At 38.3% G+C, this 25,578-nt stretch overlaps 1 protein-coding gene across 1 annotated transcript in view; it reads right to left on the reverse strand.

Annotated features, from left to right (window-relative positions):
- Positions 1-10,078: 10,078 nt before the first annotated feature.
- The window catches only part of LOC121374649 (tRNA dimethylallyltransferase-like), a 123,423-nt gene continuing 107,923 nt past the window's right edge, over positions 10,079-25,578 (reverse strand). Inside the window, exons 8-12 of the mRNA XM_041501757.1 lie at positions 24,085-24,162; positions 23,521-23,630; positions 23,177-23,294; positions 21,696-21,773; positions 10,079-12,048 (exon numbers count right to left, since the gene is read on the reverse strand). Coding sequence (XP_041357691.1) covers positions 11,978-12,048; positions 21,696-21,773; positions 23,177-23,294; positions 23,521-23,630; positions 24,085-24,162 — 455 coding nt within the window. The 3' untranslated portion in view covers positions 10,079-11,977. The remainder of the gene's footprint in view (positions 12,049-21,695; positions 21,774-23,176; positions 23,295-23,520; positions 23,631-24,084; positions 24,163-25,578) is intronic.

Genomic DNA, 25,578 nt, shown 5'->3' on the forward strand with positions numbered 1-25,578 from the left:
ACTTCTACATGGAGTACACTGGCAACTCAGCAACCATGTCACTGGTATATTACAGTGGCATGGTGACTCCAGCTAAAAGGAAATCAAGAAGATGTGGAAACCTAGGAGATGCATGCTAGGGCAGCTCAGGGGAGGTTAAAGTTGGTGGTTCAAATGCCAGCTGTGGCCTCTTATGGGATGCCTCCCCATACTAGGGAAGAAGTACCAGGAGCAGCAACAGAGACCGCACTGGGACATGACCTTGACACACATGCCAGGGGCGACCACGGAGGGACCAAAAGTGGTGGTTTCTTCTGTTTGGTTGCCCCTTGTGGAGCTCTGTGTCACAAGTCAAATGTATTTTGTAAATTATTATTATTTTTTTTTGTATTGAGCTACATTGTCACTGTTCACTTTGTCAGTATGTTTTGTGTAGCTGAGGCAATGTAGCATTAGAAGTCAGAAATAGGTTGGTGTATAATTATTGACAGCCTTGTGCGTTACTATTAATGCAATAGAACAATAGAGCTGTAGCTTGGCTTGTAGTTGTTGAGAATGACTGTAGAGTGGGGGTATAAAATACTGTGTGGTGCATGCTTTGGGAGCTTGGGTGTGAGTAGTTTTGGTGAATAAAAGCAGTGTGGTGTAGTGTACTGGTCACTGGTAACACATTCTTTGGTAGAGACGTTTGGAAAAATATATTGGAACGAGATATGTGGGTGTACATTAAAAGCTGGTATAAGAGCGTGAGTAGAATCATGTGTATATGTTTTACATTAAGCTTAAATGTTAAAGCTTGTAAAATATGTGATATGAGATAAATGTTGGTTTGTGGATCTTTATGTATTTAAACATTGTATGCATATTATGAGTTTGTGTAAACGAAGAAAGGAATGGATTATTAATTGAAGGTATTAATAACTGAACTAGTTTATACATGTATGTATGTATGTGAACTAGTACTGGGTATGTGGTTAAATATGGATGTGGTACAATGTAGTGATTTCAATAATCTTTTGTTGTAGTTTTTATGCTACGTGAGATGTGCCCCAGGTGCGATCGAAGTTATAACAAGAGGTGCGTCACGGAGTCAGGGCTGTCTTTCATGATGTTGAGGGGTCTCTTAGTTTGTAAGAGATGATGCAATGGAAAACTGGATGGAGAGCTGAGAGAGGTGGTGAATTCGGTCGGTGTTTGGTGTATCTAAGTAGATACTAGGTGCTCCGTGGACTGAGAACTGGTTACTTGTGTAATAACATGACTTTGCAACTTGTGTGATTCATTGATAGTTTATTGGTGGACTATTATGCAATATTATGTGACGACATAATATTGTAAACTATTGTTGTGAATTGGGTGTGAATGGTATGCGGGAATGATTGTGTTAAATATGAAATCGATGGTGGTATGAAAGGGTATGGTGTGTTATATTTGTGAATATTTATGAGATTATAGTAAATTAAAATTATTGTTTATATCCTGAATTATGTTGTTCTTCATAGTTGCTAGTACGTGACACTCATGGAGGAACACGTCATTCAAGTGGAAGTCCCGGGCAGTCCCACAGCCTTACTGTTGGTGGCCACCTTCTCAAAGAAGAGGAAGGCAGCCTCACCTCTTCTTCAGGGTTGTATACTACCAAATCAAATTCCATAGATGACAACAGTAACATATTATATGTGACTAAAACTCCTACCTGCAGCATATCAATCGACATAAACACCACAGATATAAATACTACCACCCTTCACCATTAAAGTGAAAAATAGGGGGTCAAGCTGCTCATTTCAGAGATGCCGGGTAGCATCTATGACTCCCCTAGTTCCACAAAATATTTTAGAACCTTTTTTTATAGGTACCTCATACAGGTTTCAAGCACAAGGCTACTTGACACAGTGGTACTAGATAAAATAAAATTGAATTAATTTTTTGCCCAGCTGAAACTTTTTTTTTATAACCAACACACATTTATCACCAATCACAGGACTTGTGGTGTTAACTTATCTATCAAAAGTCGGGTGCACCTCGAACTTTGACCTAGCCAGATGTTATTTGGTTTAGTACTACCCTCCAGGGATCAACCCATTCACAGAGTTGCCCCATCCAGAAGCCAGTCCCCAGCTACCACCAGTATATACAGGGTGGACCACTTCATCCACCAGAGGGGTGATTACGAAGCTCAAATCAACTCTTACTAAAGATCAGCAACTTGCCGGGATGATCAATGCAACATGGGCAGACGGCATGTTTCAACAGGCTCTGATCAAGGACATTGACTCGCACACAATCCACAAGATGCTCAGGATTATGTTTGGGAAAGAGGAAGAAGGAAATGTTTTATTTAACGACGCACTGAACACATTTTATTTATGGTTATATGGTGTCGGACATATGGTTAAGGACCACACAAATATTGAGAGAAGAAACCAGTTGTCACCACTTCATGAACTACTCTTTTCAATTAGCAGCAAGATTAGCAGCAAGGGATCTTTTATATGCACCATCCCATAGATAGGATAGCACATACCATGGCCTTTGATGTACCAGTCGTGGAGCGAAAAATAGCCCAATAGGCCCACCGACGGGGATCGATCCCAGATTGACCGCACATCAAGCAAACGCTTTACCACTGGGCTATGTCCCACCCCTTTGGGGAAGAGGATTACAAGATGTTCATCTGAGAGAAAAGACTCTTCAGTCTTCCCAAAGTTAAAGGTATCAACATAATCCTGCACCAACCTTCCAACGAACCTTTGCCACCAGCACCTGTTCAAAAAGTTGTGTTAATGTTTTTTATAAATAGTCTGATGCACTTTATTTTGGCAGTCCATCAAAATTGCTCATATCACCCTAAACTATTTTGGCTCAGCACTCAAATTTTATTTTTGGTCTCTACTTTTTTCCAGACTTGAGCAGAATGATTATTCTCCATTTTTGGATTTAGGTCTTTGACCTAACTTCTAAATTTATTCCAAATTCTGTCCACCTCAAACTTGCCCTCCATTTCCTGTCCCGGACTTGATCACTGGCAATGCCAGAGGCCAAGCTCGTGATGGGCGTGCTTGAAAACATAAGCATGTTAAAACAATTCTGAGTCAGTCTGAATAAGATAATGGTATCCAATGTATAACCCCACTGAGTCTGTATGCAAGGTTCAAGGTCTTTAGTAAAGTGTGTGTCCTGTAGACAATAAATATTTACTTTTTTACTTTTTATATAATTTAATACATCCCTTCTCTTTTCCTTGGTCTCCTAGTCCCTGACAGTCAAGTGGTTTTGTTCGTAAAATTTGTTTTACTTTATGCAAAGTCAATAGTACTGTTTTTATATGTATACCATGTTTCTGGTGTGAAGGTAGTTGCTGAGTGAATAACTGACATAGACATTTAAATTGTGAAAAGGTAAAATTAGGAAAATCGAAAATAAAGGAGAGAATATAAATGTCAAGTGGGTATAATATATAGAATAAGAGAGACTTCAGAAAATACAGTGTTAAAACGTAACCTGTAGGTCATAGTATACATACCCACACCCTAGGCTTCATAATTACATATCTCTTACTAACATATATACATATACATGTCATAAACCTTTACTGCAATAGCAATTAAATTTATTTTTTTAATTACTATTGTGGCGATATATTAACATTTGTGGTGTGAACATAGACATTAGCTTATGTTTTAGACCATAAGAAGAATATATTTAAAGGCACATGGTCCTCTTTTTCTTTTCTTTTTCTTTTTGCTTCAGCTCTGCTATTGTATTATACTAAAATTAACTTTCTTATTGGCACTAATCTTGTGTCTATTTTTTTTCCTGGATCGGAAATCATAATTACTTTACTTGGAACTAAAACTGGAGAAAACTTGAGGTGTTTTCTCTTTTATAGATACATCACCTGTCCTCATAACTAGTGCATATTCCCTACGGTTAGTAGACTGGTCCGAACATCCCAACAGCCAATGGGATGGCCTAAATTCTTCTACTGTGTACCCCTGCCTGTTCCGGTCACGTGACTGTAACTTCCTTCTTTTCCCTGAGACAATCGCACGGAGAACTGGAAGCGGGGAGGTCGGGTGGGAATCATCCCATGAGGACAGGTGATGTATCTATAAAAGAGAAAACACCTCAAGTTTTCTCCATTTCTTTTCAACATCACCTGTCCTCATAACTAGTGCAGCATTCGACAGATGGTGGAGGGTTCCGTACTTCGAAGATGCACAAGTCTTCTCCCCATGGACTGGTAGGAAACTGACAGTGGAAGAAAGAAGGCCAGCTGGAGTTAGCTCATCCTCCAAGAGATGCATGAACAACCAATACCCGTGCTGTTAGTATTGACAGTGGGAAAGGTGGCATCCGTCAGTGGTGTGGATGAACGAAGTCGTGAATTACGAAAAGGGTCACAAATTCGTTCTCCAACAATTGGGTTCTGAATGGTGGGTAAGCGTCGCCACCACGGATGCAGGTGTTAGGTAACTATCCAACAAAAATTGTATACTAAACGCAAACAAATATGGTGGAAGCATCCATCAGAACATTAAACCAACAAAACCCCGATTTTTTCTTACTAGTAAAACGGTGGAGAAGTTAGTTCAATTAGTAAGAAACAGGTCGTTAGTGTGCAGTGCCTTAACTAACTAGTGTTATCCAGACAAAAAGTCATGTCACCAACCAGTGCGAAACTTCGGAAAGGTGTCCAAAACAATTTTGTCAAAGTCAAGTCCTCATCTGTCGATTTGTAGAACATCTCGGGATGCAGGCCGGAATTCGACAGACATTAGTGGCAATGAGGACGACCAGTATTGACCAGAGCTTGAGCTGCGACCACAGGATCCAGATGGTGGAATCCCTCGATATCTTCAGGACACACATCCCTCAGGTAGTGGTTTGCGAAGATGGAGACAGTGGCCCAATAACACCCTATTAAAATGCAGGTAATAGGTGTATTGCAGTGCAGCGACATGGTGGCGTCAAAGGTACGAAACTCATGTGGAGGAGCTGCCGACGGTGGAGGGAAACCCTCTGCCTGGTAAGCACAGAATTGTGGACCAGATCCAAGTAGACACTGTGTTCTTAGTAATGTCGTTCAAGTGGCTCTGGTTGCATGAGAGGAACAGACGCTTTCGATGTTTGCGAAAAGACGTAGTTCTCTCGATGTAATGGTGAACGGCACGACCAGGACATAATGATAAGTCCTCAACATTGTGGGAACCCACAATGGAAAAGAGCGCTTGGACAGCGTAGGTGCAAAGCGCTTGATCAAACAGGTGAAGTGTTTTCTCAAGGAAACCGCACCATGTCCACATCCAGAGCATGGATCTCTAAAACACTCGCCGCCATAGCGAACCCCAGCAGGAACACCGTCATCCTTATCAAAACCTCTAAAGATGCCTCAACAATGGGCTCGTAAGGTGCTTTGGACAAGGACCTCAGAACCAGGTTCAAGTTCGATGTCGGTGGCCGAAATGATCGTGTTTGAAACTCTTGATTATGGAGTGGAACTCAGGAACAACAGCCAGCTTTGTAACAATGGCAGTTGCGATGACCAAAACAAAACCAGTTGCTTTCATCACTCGCGGCAGAGCGACAACGGTCGGGACAGTGCGAGGCAGTGGCCGGCCTGTGCCTCCCTGCGGTCGTCTCGGTTGTTACCAGTGGAGGCGCAATGCCCCACCCGATTCGTTTGGTGAGGGGTACGTCGACGCACCTGGTGCAATAGTAGAGCCTTTGAGTTTCAATGTGGACCGGAGATACAGCAGAAATTCTGCCAAGATCTCGACACGAATAGTCTGAGGTTTCAGTTTCTGACTGATGCACCATTGATGAAAACATAACCACCAGACATTGTATGCAGCAGCTGTAGATGCCTGGTGAGTTTTCAAAATCGCCGATGAGGTTGGAGAAGAAAACCCCCTTCTTCCATAAACCGTCGGAGATAATGTCCACGCATGTAGTTGGTACAAGCTTGGACTTGGATGGTGCTGTCTCGACGTGGGATGAAGCAAGAGGCAATCCCAATCTGGTAGTGGTAGAGAATCTGGTGACACAAGACGTAGAAGGTCTGGATACCAGATTCCGCTCGGCCATTTTGGAGCGATGAGAAGTATCCGACAATGGAACTGCTGAAAGTGCTGGAGGACTCTTGGTAGTAACACTGTTGGCGGGAATGCATATGCGTCCAGATTGTCCCAGCTAATGGCCAAGTCGTCGAGATCCAATGCGTCTGAATCCGGAACCGGTGACATGAATGATCTTAGCTGACGAAGGAAGCACATCGCAAAAGATCGACAGTCGGTGTTCACAGCCTGTGACACACCCACCGGAACGCTTCTGGGTTGAGCATCCACTTGGTGCTTTGTGGAGCGGACGGTCTTGACAACATGTCTGCCAGAACATTCGACACCCCTAGTATGTGACATGCTCTGAGTGACAGCGGGATTGCATGTCAGTTCGAACAGACCCGCCTTAAAATCGCAGGAACCGTGGCAGCCATGGAAGCAAACTTCTTCTGCAAAATCGTCAGTAGCACCGACCTGCAAAGTACCAGCCGCCAATGAACATCCGAAGCCCCATCTTGGAATGTGTCGGCAGAGGTAGACGGTGCATGTTGTAAACCGCAGCCAGACAACCCCTCATCATCATGTAGTCTGCAAATCCGTATCTATAACGGAAGCAGCCGAAGAAGCATCTGCTCTCATGATGTGTGCACCGGCAAGGTGATCGTCAATAGTGGAAGCCATAGCTGAACTGAACCATAGACGGTCCCATCTGGAACCTCAGAAACTCTGGAAGCCGCTTCAACAAAAAATCGGCAACGATAATCTATGGAGCCCGTGGGAAGCCGTGAAGATCGGTTACGGTCACATCTTCGAAGGCACCGACGCATCGTCCGGAAAGACATATGGGAAGTCCCTCATGCCCCTAGCACAAGCAAGACTGTCTGAAGTGATGGCTGCTACCGGAACACAGACCGTGGACGGTCCCGTCGAATATGGATGGTGTATCAACCGATGATCAGTGTAAATTAACCACTGGACCCATGGAACGACTGCAGCTACGGATCCGGCTATGGTGCGACCCAGAATCTTCCAATCAATCACGGGAAGAATGGTAAGAACAGTCTTCCGGGTCTGCTTGGATACTTCAGTCCACTTAGAAGACTCGGTTCGTTACGATGACTCAGTCCGCGTAGACGATTCAGTCCATCTGGAAAACTCGGTCCGTTCTTTACAATTCTTACTGGAAACAGTCTTCAAAGGCCGATCACTGGAACCCGTAACGGATGACGGCCGCTTAGAGGAAGACGCTGGACATTCCATCGGTACCGCAGAAGCAGATAGAACTAAACCAGAAACCGCTGACACTGGAATCACCCCTGACAGTGTAGCACACTGAACACATCTCGTCTCTGTCTGGCACGGAACACGACATCTAGGACATATGTCATGAGGGTCGTCAGACAATATAACTTCATGCAGCAAAAGCAGACTCGAACAACACGAGATACGCGAACATCAGACTATCATAATAGTAGCTTTTCAATCTGTGAAATAGAAAGAAAAAACAACCATGACTTGAACAAGTCGGTAAACACAAGACGCCATTTGCAAAATGACGTCTTGTGTTTACCGGCTTGTTGCAAGTCCACGCAAAGTAACCTGGCGAAATACAACAAAATGTGCAAAAAATAACACTTAAAACAAGCGTTAAAAGCCAAACAAAGATACAAAAAAAAAAAAAAAAGTTTGACTCAAAACAGCAGAGCCAAAAAACCCATGTCCGAACCAAATAAGCGAAGGAAAAAGAAGGAAGTTACAGTCACGTGACCGGAACAGGAAGGGGTGCGCAGTAGAAGAATTTAGGCCATCCCATTGGCTGTTGGGATGTTCGGACCAGTTTACTAACCGTAGGGAATATGCTCTAGTTATGAGGACAGGTGATGTTGAAAAGAAAATACAGGTTTATACATATGGAGTTTCTGGTGGTGCAAAACCTAAATAGAAAAAGGGTCCATTTCGTTCATATTCAAACCACCACCCCCAGGTCCAGATCACGCTACACCCCTGTACAACCAGTCATATTATTTTGTATTGTAAACATTTGGATGTAAAAAGAACGCTGTTATGCTACTCGGGACAGATACTTCCTAATAGCTTATTAGTTATTCTCTAAATACCACAAATCTTGTTTGTGTTCTCTCCAATAGGGTGTAAGAAGTATTTGTTGCTAACGGGTAATAGTGACCAATGATACATCTTGGCCTAAAAGTATCTATTATTTTCCACTGTCACAGTATAGTAAAACTACAAGATGTAGGAATTGGATAATTTGAAATGAATAAAGAAAGAAGTGTTTTATTTAACGACGCACTCAACACATTTTATTTATGGTTATATGGCGTCAGACATATGGTTAAGGACCACACAGATTGTTTTTAGAGAAAACCCGCTGTCGCCACACAGGCTACTCTTTTACGACAGGCAGCAAGGGATCTTTTATTTGCGCTTCCCACAGGCAGGATAGCACAAACCATGGCCTTTGTTGAACCAGTTATGGATCACTGGTCGGTGCAAGTGGTTTACACCTACCCATTGAGCCTTGCGGAGCACTCACTCAGGGTTTGAAGTCGGTATCTGGATTAAAAATCCCATGCCTCGACTGGGATCCGAACCCAGTACCTACCAGCCTGTAGACCGATGGCCTAACCACTACGCCACCGAGGCCGGTCTGAAATGAATAACTACACAAATTAATTTTAAATTATACCTTTTTCCCCCTTAATTTATTAAAAAAAAAGAAATACTATTAAAAAGCCTGCTGAAATGCAATACATATCTACCTGTGTTAGTACCAGTGATCCCCCTAGAAATCTTTAAATATTATAAGTGTATTAGTTGCTGCATCACATAAATGTATTTCTTCCGATAGCCTAGACTACAGAAACAATAGGGTAAAAGTAAAAGGTACACAACATATTTGTATGGATATGATAAAGTGACAATTGGTTAGTGCCTATCCAGAGTTAGAATTATCACAGTCTCTGCATAATCATACAATTTTTATTTAAAAACAACAAATTTTGCTATTGTGACACCATGCGGCCGCCATACAATTTCCTGTTTGTTTTACCGGAAGCTGACCTGATTCCAATGAAGATTCGAGGGCGCGCTTGTTTGATTTGAACCTGTTTTCATCAAAATACTGGTAAGTGTTCAATATGTCATTATGTTTTGCATGATTTACCCGTGTTCATGCCTATGGGAATTTACACCCATTGCAGACGATTTTTTTAATTTAATTTTATTATTATTTTTGAAGGTCGAGGACAAGGCATTTGGCATTGTCGTTTCAGCTTCCTACATAATAAATGTCATATATTTTATCGTAGTTTCACTTTAGATTTATCTTTGGTATATGGTAAAAAAATATTTTACAATATCGAATGCATTCATAACCATCAAACAAAACAATTCCAGCATTGTGAAAATGGAAGTATCAGGCGGCTTAGACTATTATTATTTGTTGGGATATGCAAAATAATGTCATACAAATAGTGACGTCATTCAATGCAAACGGCTATGGGATGCAGCTTTTTAGATTATTTTCACCCCTTGTGAATTAATCAGCAGCTCCAACCCTATTATGCAGACATCAACCCTATCTGAATATTTTTCTTTTCCACAAATGCAGAGATAATATTATGTTTAAGTTTTATTACAGATACTTTTTAAATGTACCATCCGTCAAAGTTAACTTGATGATTGAGCAACTAAATGTGCATAATAATTTATAAACTGACTGTGGTTTGTGAGGGGGAAATGTATGGCTGACCAAATGGGTCAAAGTATTATTGTTATTGTTATTATTTGCATTTCTATAAATAAGTTATTTTTGCACGATTTGTTATTAACAATTTCAGTGTTTTGTGTATAATTCAATGTTCTAAACTCATTCTGTTACTCAGTGTGTGATTGTTCCCTTTGAAGAACATTATTACTTAAAAGAACATAGGCTGTTCAACAATTACTTAATATTAAGGGGTAGGTAGGGATGTTGTAAAGAATTGACTAATGTTATGAAAAAACAAACAAACTGGACCAATGTACTCATTATTTTATTCATAGTCAGTGCAGAGTATTTGTTCTTTTCTCTGGCATTTAATAATATAAAAAAAACCCACACACACGCACGTGCGCTCGCACACACACACACACACACACACACACACACCACTTCAGAGGAGTTGGTCTTATTTTACAAAATGTTACAATGGGGGTCGTTGAAGGCCCACATACACACATTCATGTTAAATTCATCCTGCATACATGTTAACCATACATTTTGGTTTTCAGGGACATAATTCTGAAAGACCATGGAGCTGTGTGCACCGTGCGAAAAGACCATCAACGCGGATGGGAAGACTGTCATACTAACTATTAGTGGAACAGACTCTAAAACACTGACCAGGAGACTGACTGTCAAGTAGAGCTGGAAGCAATTCCCCAAACTTGAGTTTCCTCATATTTGAAAAAGGATATTGTTGTGTGTAGCGAGTGAATTCGAGGACAGGGAAGATCTTGAAGTAATCTCTTCCTTGCACGACAAACTGTTGAAGGGTTAACTGTCACCAGGCTCTGTGAAAAACAATGACCATCTCACCAGGATCAGCAGAAAGCTGCATGAAACGAAACTGACATTGATTGGAAGAACTAGTGAACTATGGCTACAGTATATGTCTATGGTTGATATAATGAAATGCTTTCTGGAGGCTGGTTCCTTCACCGGTCAGCTGTACATAAGATACTCCCATATCTTGCTGTAGCTGGACACAACTTATATACAAACTCTGCTATCTGTTCCTGCAACAGATGACCATACTTGACAAAACCAACCAGGTTGTCAATAAAAGCTTCATGAGTGACACCATGTTGTAAGACGAAGCAACAGATACTAGGCTGGCATTTCACCAGACTTCACCTATTGAGCAGACCGTGTTGCACAGTGTAAAACAGCAGGTGACCTCATTCGAACGAACGAATGTTTAATGACACCCCAGCAAGAAAAATACATCAGCTATTGGGTGTCAAACTATGGTAATGGAAAAACAATGGTGACCTCATTCGAGGGACAGAGATAACCGAATCGCACCATGCAAAGTGAGTGCTTTCCATGCCAGCATGTGCTGATATAAACAGTATCATGTAGGAAATCACTGGAACTCAAAGCCAAACAGTGGTAGAGATTACCCTGAAGAAGGAGGAAGACCAGACATTAAGGGGAAAACATGTCTGTAATGTGGATGGCAGGCCACAATCAGTTGACACGCAACTTCTTTTGCAACTTTTCATAACAGCTACCAATACCATCTCTGATGACATAAAATAAGGCAGCACTGGCAAATGAGCTTTGGAAACTTGTTCTTGTCAATGGTAATGCTCTCAGAGTCTGTCAGCATAAAATGACCTACAGTTAGTAACTTCTTAGTAGCTCCTAACTTCAGCGACTGAATACTATCCTAAAGCTGCTGTTGTGATTGACGGATACATGCCAGGACCATCAACAAAATACATGGCCCACCTAAGGTGTGCCAAGGTATGGAAAGAACAGTTACAAACAAAAATGCTTTCCTGTTTACTGGATGGTGTTATATTCATGTTTACTAGAATGGATTCGTTTTACATCCATGTTATTGATTTATTTTTTCGTTAACTGATTGGAATATATTTTATTTCAAGTACCCAACTGAAAAATATATAATATTCTTTCTGCAAGTATCGTATTAATGTTTTTGTCGTTGGTTGAACACAGTTTTGGACGTCGATGGTAGTTGTTTACATAATGACGTCATCAAATCAATATTAAACAATTATGCAGAGCCACAAACATTTCTAACTTTTGCAATATGTAGAGATGGTCTTTGCGATAGTGTTACTGCAAAAAGAACTTAGTTAATTTTGCCACAGGCCTACCACACTAATTAGCCGTTTTTAAATGATCAGTGATCTTTCATTTGACAGTAATCATCATGGTTGATTTCCTCTGCTTCACATCTGTCACTGTGTTTGTCTGTAAAAAAAAAAAAAAAAGGAGTAAAAAGTCTGGGAATCCAATGCTCTTTCAATTTCAAGTTACAACTGTTTCACAGAAAAAAAGCTAAAAGTGTTTTGTTCATCAACATCACTAGAGAACATTTATTTAAAAATCAGTTGGATGTCAAACACTTGGTACTCTTAGAAATTTTGTTTCTAAATTGTTTTATTATTCATACTTACCTAGTGCTAGTACAACAACGTTTATACGACCCAGAGTCATAACCTCCACTGCAGAATTGTCTCCCCTTGCTGGATGTATGTAGTACACCTGTGCATGTCAATCCTCATCGCAATTCAAAGTCCGGAATGACTGAATCAAGGAAGACCTCCCTTGGGGCGGGTGGGAGGTTACCGTTGATGTGCTAGCACAATAACAATGCTATAACTTTAACACCATTAGACGGGACAATATTTCGAAATCTGAGGTAACCAGAAGTCTGTTCACATGGTTTTTACCTAGGTAACCAATTGGTTGGTTACGTGAATTATATTTGCATAACCCATGGGTTACCTGATCAGTTAGCTCAAAGTTACGTTGAAATTATATTTTAAATACAGTTTTTAGCTCAAACATAAAAGTTAAAACAAAATACAAAAGAAAACATTTTACAAAACAGTTTCTTTAATGCTTGTTAAAGTTAACAATAATGTGAAAGGACTGAATATCAGCCCCAGTACTGAAACAAAACAGATACATAATCATTTTTCATTTTGCGGTGGCTATGCTACTTTCATTTATTGATGGTACTTCTATACTACAGTGATATTCCAAATGTATGTTTTTCAAAGCTCATGCAATGTTAGTATTTTTCAATTTTTGTGACACTTTTGGATTCCTGTTTACGTTAAAACTGTTTTCAACATATGTAAAATTATAGGCAAGCCAATATTATGTCTACATATATTCCTTTAGAGATAAAATAGCAGCAGATAATTTAGCCGTCCCCTGCGGTCTGTGCACATTTCTTTAAAACTTTTGGCTCGACTCTATACTGAGCATTTAGTTTAAACTGGTCGCAAGTTACAACTGTTGAAATATAACATTGTCTACTGGTTTGCTGCGTATCAAGTATCTAAAAATCAGTCGAAAGCATTTGTCGGAATACTAGTAGTATGTCTGCGTGAATAAACTTCCTGTAATCGTGAAGTTTGCAAGTTTTAATTTATGAACGTTTACAGGTCATGATGTAACAGATTTGTGGTTCGCGTAAATATAATTTTGCATAACTGACATGCGAACAGAATGTGCCCTGGTTAGAGCATGTGAATTTAACATTAATGGGAGCTAAGAAAAATGAGGACTTACCCATTCAACCAGTGGTGTGTGTCTAAAGAAATGAGGTATAAATAGTGTAGTAGAGCTGTGGCATATAGTGGTAAAATAGTGCAAAATGTTATACTAAAATGCCACTTTGCATGCAGTTAGGTCATCATGTGTAGAGAAAAACTTGATATAGGACCAACCTGGTGATGACCCCTATTGGCCATGCGATGTCACAATTCAAAATGGCTGCCAATTAACTGTTTCTTACTCTGTTTGTATCTCCAATTGCAATATAATTACTATTTATGTGTTGCTGTTATATATTAATCTTTCTTTCTTTTTTTTAATTTATGAATACACTGTTCAAAAAAAGAAATGCGTCTAATCAAATACAATGTATACCCTGCATAAGCTCAGTGGCCAAGGCAAAATATCAATGAAACTTGGCACATATTACCTGTATCATTGTGGGGTCAATTTAAAATTAGGACATAAAAGAAATTAATATCTCCCTCTGGTGGTCGCTATTTTGGATTTCAAAATGGTCGCCATTAACTACATAAGGCACATAAAACCATTATAACCAACACCTATAATCATGTATCAAGAACAACAAATCTAATGGTGCATATAAAAAAAAGAGTAATATATATATTCACCATATTTGCCAAAAATATATGGATATACTGAACAATAAAAGAAATGTGTCTACTTACAAATGCCCTGTATATAATCCTCATCGTGTTAATTATCATATGATACCAATTAAAACAAACTCTTTTTTTAATTCTTATAAAGTACCTGGAAACCACAAAAAAACAAGTTCTTCTATTGGGGATGATCATCTGGACATTTAGACATATCTTTTATGTGTACAGAGAGCCAATGACAATAGTTGGAATGGTTTAATTCAAAGAATTTGAGTACCATGTTTTCATTGACCCTTCATGCATATGGAAGTTGGATACCAGTAGAATCCACACAAACATCAATACATGATATATCCAAAACCAAAATACGAATGTCTTCTGTATTGTGAGATTATGAGTTTAACATGTTTCATTCTGCAAACTTTAAAGTGAGGCAGCTGTGATTTGATGAACTCCACTGGTTCTGGTAACATGTACTGCATTAATAAAGCTTTACACAGTTCTGTTTTTAGTCCTATTTGCTTTAATAGTTGCATTGGATAACACATCCATCCATGAAATATCTTTTTATCTGCCGTATGTACTTGATGGTTAATTATTAATTTACACTATTTGTTTTCATAAAGTGGCATCAGTGTATAGTATTCATCAACATCTACTTTTTATTCCTCAAAAAATGTATTCCTGTTAAGCCATTTGTATTCTTGTTCTGTCTACTGATATGTTGCTTGTCTGGGGTCACATAGGACCATTGGTAATTAATGTTAATATTTCTTTTGGTATGGGCTCTGCAAGTAAAATGTTCGTGTAAGTCAGGGAAAGAAGACTTGCTTTTATGTGACTGTCATCTCTAAGATAATCTTTTCTTCATCAGATTTGGAATGCAGCAAAGTAGATAGAAGGAAAGGCAGACAAACGTATAGGGGTAAGGGCATAGAATGTGCCTTTCTCATGACTTCAAAGTGCTAAATAACCCCTTTAGCAAGTTACCATGATCTCCTCAAAATATGATCAAAGGAAATGGGCAGTCTGATGGGGATAAAGACAATCAACAAATTACAGCTTTATTGTATCTGGTTGAATTGTAAGGCCATACTATATTGGGATAGGAATGCCTGTGTCATATGAAAGTTGGTGTCTTGAATTACCATAAAACCTGGCACTGTTTAATATTTGGATCAAGAATCATATTCACTAATGATAGCAAAGTGCAGGGGATGATATTGTCTGTCTGTTCCTCACTTTCCTCACTGAATGAATGGCTATTAGAGCAACATAGTAATGTGTATTACTTCGACAGAATATAGTCTACAAATCACATCATCATGTCAGTAGCAAACTTCCCATATCGAGTTTTGGGGTAGGAACTGTTTAACAGCAATGGTTCCTTTAAATTAATGGAATTGACTATTAACTTATTATTAGAACAAATATTTCCAGTATTTAGAATGTTCAGAGACTAGGTCGTTAAGCCACAAAAGAAGCACTGCAGCTTCTGCATGTACCCAATTCCCCATTTAACAATAGCCAGTGTAGTACTAGGGTACAAGGCAAATTAATTATTATTTTCAGTATTGTCTACTAACTTCCCATAGTATAACTGATGATTACCTGTTTTAAACAAATCAGTAATTCATTTCTTCTCACCAATTTGTCATGTGACACTTTTGCCAATAGGTTTGTGTTAATAAGTGTAGTTGTAAGAGACAAACTGATTTATTGTGTCCAAAGGTAGAAGCTCTAGTATGTAGTCCTACTGGTCCAGCCATATAATTAAATGCACATACACTTTTGTAATAGAATTAGTTGCTGGCAATACCAGAGGCCATGTGCAGGGTCAGTGTGTATCAAACTTAATTGGATATATATACATTAAATAAATCCCCCCCCCCCTTACCAATGACCATGGCCTTATGATTCAGATGAGGTATTTTAATAAACTACAGTTAAATCCTTTATTTTAGTTGGTTTAAATGTTCATGATGTCTCCCCCCCCCACCCACACACACACATGTGGTTGGCATTCATCTTGCATGCACCAGCATCAGTGTAAAGAAAGATAACTGTTCTGTAAAATATACTAGTTTTCGTGCCAAAATTGCTTTGTACCTGTTAGAATCAGTCTAAGAAAGTTGTAGTGAAAGCTGATTAATATTCATGAAGCTGATCATGAACATTTTGGGTTTTTTACAAAGATTGTTTGAACAATGATTAATGCCAGTTACCAGATTGCAGAATAGACAGAGGCAACAGGTGCTTAGCATTGTTTACAATTAACTATTAGTGATGGTTGTTATTTGTCTCAGCGTGTGAGATCGGTTTGTCTTTTCATGTCACATTTTATAACTAAAACCGATCAAATGCAAAAAGCGAAAGTTATAAAAATTAAACTGGCAAATTACTCATTTCACTAACTTGTAATACATTCCCCAAAATTCTAATATTTTGTGTGTAACTTTATAGGTCGACTCCCCAAGTTTTAAAATATTATTTTAATGAAAATGTTTTGACTTTTAGACGAAGATATACAGTAGATGAAATACACTATACTTTTCCATTAGCAGTAAAAAGATCTTTTATGCAACAATGCGAGATTCCTATAGATACAATATCTAATTTTTAAAATGTTTGTTTACCATATGACCTTGTCCCAGGGCTGTGATTTGCAGCTAAAAACACTTGCTTAATGATTACACTTACAAAATATGAAATCCATTCTTAAAAGAGTCTTAAAGGAAGGGACAATTAAGGCATTTGGCCTGGTATGCATATTCAACGATATATAATGCACATTATTGCTTAATATCAACACGTATAATCGTATAGTTAATTAATAAAACGGTTAAATGTGACGGCTATTATATATAACGGGCGCAGCCATTTTGTACCATCTCAGTGAGTACGCCCTCTGGTGAGCTGGTGGTTACATAATACTTAAAGCCGCGCTTGCGGTGGGTCCTACCGACAATAAAATGGGCGGAGCTTCAAGCCAGAGATAATGATCACGTGATCTAAGTCTAGCGACAAGGTCACAGTCTATGAGTCATAATTAAACAAATACACGTGGCCTCAGAGAAAGAAAGCTGTACTCATGCAACGTTAGAATGAAGAACCACATTCCCGGGGTGTTTTTTTTTTATCATTTAGATTAGAAATAAATATGATCCACAACAGAATCCCAAATATCTCGTGCAAAGTTGCGAGTCTTCGGTTTTAGATTTTTTTTTACCAACTGTTCTGCGTGGACAACGCGGATCTTCATAAAATGTCACCGAGGTAAAATCGCGACCAATGTTTTCATTCCAGTCTAAGATGGCTAGGTTACTTCTTCGTTTATATTCCTTGTCAGAGAAGGAAATGCATTTGTCATGGTATACCAAACAAGCATTGTTGAATGATTCCACATAGTGTGTATCGACACATGTGACGTAGTCTTCCGGTGTTTTGTATATGACAAGTCGCTTGATTGCGCAATCGAAAAGTTTGATAGCGATCGGGTCTCGCAATATGATTTTGCTGGGCTCGTAGTTTTTATCAGTTTTGCATCTTGATTCAGGCAAACATTTATCGTGTATATTTTGATAATGTAAAACTATATTGTCAAGAAGACTTCTCAGTTTTTCTGACGATCCACCACAATATTTCATGGCGTAATAACAATGCGTTTTCACCGATGCCGCTTTGTCAGACAATTCACCGTGCCATTTCACAGCATGGAACTTAACAGGGCCAGTGCAGACTTTTTTCATTTCTTTACTAATTCCCTTTGTTGCATGCCATGTGTCATTTGCGTTAGTAACACCAACACGGTTTTCTGACAAGTATTTATTTATGGTGACATTTCGGTCGTGTCCGTGGATGTTGACATTGATTCCACATTTATCAAAGTAGTCGTATAATTTCTTTACACTGAATGTCTCATGTCTTTGGCTTACTGGATCGTCATCTTTGGAGACGACTGCCAGTCCTATGACCTTTTTTGTTTCAAATCCAATGGCAACCACGTCAGACTGCCGTGCATTTTTTCGCCACCCATGCCTTGCGTCTGTCAATATCGTAATTCCTTTGAAGTCAGAATTAATATCAGAACATTGAAGTGTTGTGATAGCCGTTTCTTCGTCAACAGCATCTTTAATAGATTGATCAGCGATGTTATTTGTTTTGCAGCAGTATAAATCTAAAAATCTACTGACGAAAGTCTCTGATAACTGACCAAATCCTGCAGATGTGACAAAACGTTCATACTGTGAATATCGCAAACCAGACACAAAAAGTGCATGCAAGATGCGAAAATTTGCGAGGAATGATCCACCCGGCAAACGAGGTGATGTGTCCACTTTCATGCTGTGTTGATTCTCACAGTGCAAAGAAATTTTTCCTGTGTGCCCTGAGTATTCTATTGTTTCAATTTCCATGTGTTTCGAACATTCATGGGCATGCACCTGTAATCCGACACAAAGATTTTGTATTGCCGATTCTGTAATGAGACACATCTTTTCTGTACTCTGTTCCTTTGGACATGGTAAATATGTTGAAAATTTGTGAGCGGTTCTCAAATCATCTGCATCGGTGTTGCTTGGTGGCAATGCATGTTGTTGAAGATAAAAATCAAAAACCTCGTGTAGAATTGTGCTGTTGCTTGTATTTGAAACCCTGTCATCCAATAATAGTTTTGCGCGATCTATTTTGTTGAAGAGCAAAGTTTTGTCATCATTAGATTGGGCATAGAATCGAATATTTCCTGTCACCAGAGGAACGTCTTTTAATTTTCTTCGTTTATTTCTTATTCGCATCTCATCACCCTCATCTGACTTTCTTTTCTTTCTTCCGAATTCTTGTCTGTTTTCGTCTTTTATAAGCTGCATTTTCGATCTTTAAATAAGCAAGCTTCTAATTCGGAATATGTTCACATTGAAGAAACATGTTGATTATTTTTAAAAAGGCGCCACAAATACAGGTTGGTGTTAATATTTAGTTTAGTCTATTTTTCTAAAGGGCGAATTTTCTTATCTACTAACAAAATACATATGAGAAAACGACAATATTATTTTATTTAATAATGCACAGTGAAATTAAACGTAGTATATATACATGCATATATTTGTTTTTATTACGACACTGAACTCACATTATTCGAGTCAGAATATAAGATAACGGAAGAGAGTTTTAGTAGCTTTGTCTCCTTTACAGCGGAATGTCGCACATTCCTGGTAATTAAATTATCGGGGCTATTGTTTTAGTTTCCATCAAAAGTGCGCCAACGTTTGCTGATGATTTATGAGTGAAAAAAGGGAATTATGTTTTAAAATAACCAAGGATCAAGCGGAAGCTCTATTGGCATTCTGTCGCTTTAGCGATTTTGATTTAGACAATGATGTTATAAAAAATGAATGGTCAGTTTGTGAGGACGAAGGTAGTGCTCACTTTGAAGAAGCGTCGGACGCGCACCGGTTGACAGCACCAGACCGGATTGCTAAAAATACCTGTTCTGGCTCTCGGGAAGGGTCGCAGAGAATTCTCGAACAAAGTGATGGACACGGCAGAACATCGGCCAGACAACACAGCACACCTACTGACGATGAATGTTCATCTTGTTTTTGTGTGCCATGTGTTACGTCCGATAGACAGAATTGGTTAGGAAATGGCGCCGCACCCCATATTCGTAATGCTGGTTTACAGAAAGAACGTTATAAAAAAATTCTGGAAAATGTTGTCTCGCCGAGGCGCATGGCTTGATGCCCGATATCAACAGAGCAAAATGCGATCTTTAGATAGAGGTACCACCCAGGAAAATGTCTGGACACTTGAGAGAAATGATGCCGCACTGTGTTCTGTCGTTGGTCATGTCATTATACCCAAACACCGATGGTATATCGTATATGGGGCATAAGTGACAATAACCAGTAAGTAGACACCTGTAAAGGCATTATTATTAAATGTATTTTGCAAATAACACGTTTGCTACCTTGCAAGTGAGGGGCAAAAATACTATTATTCCACGTGGCCCGTTCCACGTGCGCCTTGTTACTCATGGTTGTCATGTGACATAAACAAGCTACGTCACATGTCCATATAGGACTATTCAATTCTACGCTTCGGAGTTATAAGTTCCAGTTTACCTCTAATTACAATAGCTTTGTATAGAAATTAAAAGCATTCTTTATTTCTCTTACATTTATCTACAAGCGGATCAAATTTGGAGTTATAATATGTTCTAATTGTTCCATAAATATTAAAAATGTACCCCCAATAAAGCTGTGTCTTCAAACTGTCAAACTTTCAAACATTTTGGATTTAAGCTCCGCCCACTCCTATTTATATCGACGGCGCCGGTTTAACACATAATGTCAGGAATGAGCCTTAGAACTAGAGAAACACAATCTACCTGGTTTTTGCGGGATGATAAATAGTCATACATTGCAATGTTCTGTAATAATACACATCCCAGTAAGCCAGCAATAAGTATATCCAGCACTATATATATTATTTTTCAATACAAAATAAAATACCATTGTCAAAGTGGCTACACAACAAGTCGAAACAATTAACAATATTTTGCCCATGTATTAACCTACATACTGAAATGATACACGGAGTGTTTTCTTAGTTAATTGGTCTATGCTGTTAGTCGCTTCAACCTGTGATTCCTGATTGACAGGTGTGTATTTGATTGGTAACCAGACGAGCCAATTAATTGATGCTGTCTAGACACAAAAATACATACCGGTATTGTGGAATATTACCTGTCGCCCCTAAAATTGTAATGGACATGGTTTATTACTGTAAATAGTTCCGTAAAGCTATTGATTAAGTAGACTTTTCCATCTAAAACCACAGAACTGACCAATTACGTAGTCCCAAAGAAAAGAAAATTATCACTTGGGTATCGTGGGTTGTCGTTTTTGCTCCAACGTAGCATATCAATAGGCCTAATAGTGTACATTTTTCCTTTGGATTATTTAACAGAGAAAAATACTATAACCACATTTTGTTCCGTTAATGCAACTTGAAATATATTTAGTTAAATAGTTTATTATATTATTACGTCATTTATGCTGTTTTATAAGTCAGGTTGATCAAAGAGAAGCGCCTTGTCTAAAATTACTGCTTTTGTTTACACTGTACATACAGGAGATGGTCAGGAACTGACATCACTTCGCCCCAAGCTATCCCACTGGACATCATAAAAATGAAACAAAATGGCTGCCCCCAGTTAGCAGGAATAATCATGGTTTTTTATTAACTCTAAAATTACGCGTTTTTCATTTGCTAAAGTGTCAGTATGTGTTGGTGGTCTGGGTATGCATTTTTCCAACACATAAGGCTCTTGTTTGAGTTGACCCTACCTTTAACTTAAACACAACAAAAAATTTAACAAAGTTCCAAATGACTTTGTCCTTAGTTGGGAGTCACACTATACTGTTGAAAGACTCACCAGGTAAACAATCGGACTAAATATGATGACCATTACAGTGCCCTGGAGTTAGCAGAATTATGTCTTTATAACCACAAGAAACAAGTGGAAATGTGATCACATATGAATATAACTTTAATTCAACCGCATCTAAATATTCTAAGGATTTTAGAATTTCTGTATTTATCCTCTTACACAAGAATTGGGAGTCTGCAATTTTTTCTCAATATGAAAGAAAATGAAATTAATATTTCATTCAGGAGATAATTAATATTCTTATATCTGTTCGGAACCTGTTTGCTGCTGTTCTTCCCTCTCAGTCTTCAGTTTCTTGCCAAAGAGCTTTTTGTGGCGACGACTCTTGATGTGACCTTTAAAAACAAACAAAATTTACAGCTAGCCTAAATGTAATAAGAATTACATTACAAGTGAATGCACCCTAACAGATTTTAAGATGTTCAACTTATACTTGAAATCAAGATAGTCATACATTTGATTTTCTGGCATTTAGTTTAATGGTCTATGGTAGACAACTCAAAGTTCTACATTGTGTAGCAGACTTTTAATCATATTCTGCTTATTCCCAAATATATGTAGCAGAGCTAATATACTAAAAGGCAAAAGTTATTGTGACATGGATTGTTTGGAGTAATAAATTTGTAAATGGATTTATGGATGTAAACCAGAGAAAATGTGCATGAAACAGCTCAAAGAAATGCAACCAAGCAGTTGTTGCAGCAATTGCATGCTTTGTACAAGAAACATGGAATATTCGGGAGAAATCCTGTCCAGTGTTCACCATAAAAGGCTAGACATTCAGTCGCAAATCATTGCCACTCTGTGCAGCCTTCAGAAGTCCAGAAGTCAGAAAAATACCATTAGTTAACTGTTTGATGCAATTTCATCATGCCATGCCTCAGTAAAAATTACAGATGGTCATGCTTGAATATGGGACCCCGCAGCGTGACATCGCATATCAATTCAACGTCCACAGAAACACCATATGGCACTTATGGCAACTGCAGGAACTCCGGCTGATCCTTCCTCAGATTTGGAATGGCATTCCCAGGAACTTTCTCCAGTTTTTAGTGGCCTCAATGAGACGACAGTTCCAGGCCTGTATCAGTGCTCAAGGTAAACACACTCGCTACTGACTGTGTGAACTTCGCTCTGGACCCCCTCTAGTGATGTGGCTCATTTGCATATGGCAGGTGCACCCTTTTCATGGAATATTGCTCGTTTCCATACCTTCGGACATTTCTCTTTCCATGTTATAACGTTTCATATACGGCAGTAAAAACTTATCATCAATTATCTTTGTCTTTTGTGTGTTACAATAACTTTTGCCTTTTAGTATACATGTATTACCTTGGATGAACCAGGCATCTGAAAACGGTGGGAATTATCGTTTTATTTGTGTACTGCTTGCACAAGTCAAGTTTTGCGTAACTCATTTTTCATTCACTCATTAAATATAGAACACCTTTTACAGTCATGACAGGTCATGCAAAAATGAAATAGGTTGCTTGAATTTCTTTTTGTGTAAGCCATAAATGGACTGTACACATTTTCAATTGTCAGATGCCTGATGAAATATTTTTAAAACTTTGAAAAGTCTTATACAGTGGGTGGTGGTGGCTATAACAGGAACAGTATACTGGTGAAATCAAAATCCAGGTTTTTCACCTTTGCACATAGGCAGATTTTGAAATGACACCCCTGTCAAAACAATAATCTCTCAAACATGTTTTAAAAACTTCCTACACAAACTGACCTTCCCACTGGGTCCTGGTGACGAACACTCGGCCCCCACAGACATGACACACGTTGTATACAGGCTCGTCACTCAACTCACGAGAACACTGCACCGGAGCCACACTGGCTGGTCTACCCTGATGAAAATATAACAAGGAACTGTATTCACCAGCAAAAAACAAGGAGCTGTCTACATCTGGACTGTCTGACTTCTGTGCAAATGTAGCACAAATCTAGTGTCTACATCTTGAATTGGATGCAAATGTACCACCATTCTCGTCCACATCTACATCAAATGTTATTAATGTTCACTTCCTAAACCCAATATGTTGTTTTAATCATCATGATTATGATGTGTAATACCTCAATAATGGCAGTGACAATTTCTTCTGCTGGACCGTGGACATCATCTTGCCACCGACTGGTTTCTGTAGAATCCACACTATAAATGAGCGGTACATTTTCACCAGGTCCTGAAACATTAACATATATACATACATACATACATACATACATACATACATACATACATACATACATACATATATACATACATACATACATGCATACATATATATATATTACACACACAAGATAAGTAAAATTTTAAAAAGCTATGCAAGTTCTATATTTTTATCATATAATAACACTGATTAAATGATGAATAGTTAAAGAAAAAACAACTGTAAACTGTCAGATATAGAATATGCCATGCTTACTCAAGCTTATGTTTTGGGTACCCCCAAATCTCAAATCAATGCATGTACTATGTATACAACACAATATAATTTTTATTATTATTATTGTAACACCAATTAAATGGAGTTCCTATCTTTAATTTGTGAGTCTACAACACTAATCTCTGTCCATCCTTGTGTTACAATCTACCATCATTATTCTCATGACATGATGAATACTTGCACTTGCTTCTAAGAAACCTGTTTTTGATCCACTGTATCTGTCGCTTGGCATATCTCCGCGTGACCAGCTTTAGCTCAGCAATTCCTAGAAACAAAACAGTTTTCAATATTCTCAGACAATCTGAGAGTCAAAACATTAAAAATTTATATTTTTTATTAAAATCCGACATTAGTTTGATAAATACAAGATTCTGACTGGATGTTAGGCTATTATTATTAGTACTGTGTTTATTTATGACTGTAATGTATACTCCCAAAACAAATTAAGCAACTTAAGGGGTTTTTGTAAATCATCTTTTCTACTGCTTGTTAACTTATTTTAACACAATTAATAATATATTACTAGTATACACTCATACCTATTCCAAAACAACCCAAAAGTACCATAAATTGAACAAGAATGGACATCATTGCAATCGTCATTAAAAAATATATCATAGTTTTCAGGTAGTTAATCAGCCTTTTAAGACATCACTTCTTCACTAAATCTTCATTAATTATAATTATAATTAATAGTCATGCAAAAACAAAGTGAATGAATGTATTCTCAGGCTGAAATTACACTTATGGTTTATTTTACAAGATTATCCTTCTCTGTTACTCATTTTGCAAATAACACGTCAGCAAAACACAGCCTATGAGAAAACCTCAATCTTTTCACATGATATTAACAAAATATGACGTCAGTTTCAGTTTTCTACAAATGGTCAGGCAAAAAAGGGATGTGTCACTGTGTATGTTTATTCTCTATCAATACCGTACTGGGCATAATCAATATACTGATGTATTAAATGAATTTCTTACACACCGTGACCAATTGGTAAGAACACATACAGTCAACTCCACTTATTTGCACATCGGTTTATAGCATAATTCGGTTAATCGACTATTTTCACCCAACACGGAACCATTTGCCCTTATAACACTACAAAACATCCGGTTAATTGCACAGACTACAGGCTATATATCGGTTATTTGCACATATAAATAACGATTTTTTTGGTGCTAAATTAATGTCACAAATGACTGAGAATGTCTATCAAACTTTGGCAAAAAAACTCAAATAAATCACCGATTAATCTGTTTTGTTTGAGCTCACTGTGTGGTAAGCCGACTGTAAGTGTAATCGCTGTTTACAGAGTCGACGTGTGACATGCAAATGAGATGGTGTGCACGTTACTACTGGCGAATCACAATACCCGACTACAAGATTTAAGAATGACATAATTAAGTTGAATAAACCTAAGACCTAATGTTTTGTTTGCAATATATTGCTGTTAATCAGAGGCCATCTCAATAACAAGTAACTCTCCGACTATTATTTTTAGAAGTACCGCCTGTGCGCTTGTACGCATGCGCACTCAACTATTGAGGCCCTATTCGATTGACGTGTTCAGGGCAATCATTGTTCTGTATCAATTATTACGTTATGTTGAGAAGCCTTGTTAATAATTAAAAGATTACAGATCAATCGTCCTAGGCGGTTATGTTTTTAATAAAT

This window comes from Gigantopelta aegis, chromosome 6 (assembly GCF_016097555.1).
Source record: "Gigantopelta aegis isolate Gae_Host chromosome 6, Gae_host_genome, whole genome shotgun sequence".
Taxonomy (NCBI): domain Eukaryota; kingdom Metazoa; phylum Mollusca; class Gastropoda; order Neomphalida; family Peltospiridae; genus Gigantopelta; species Gigantopelta aegis.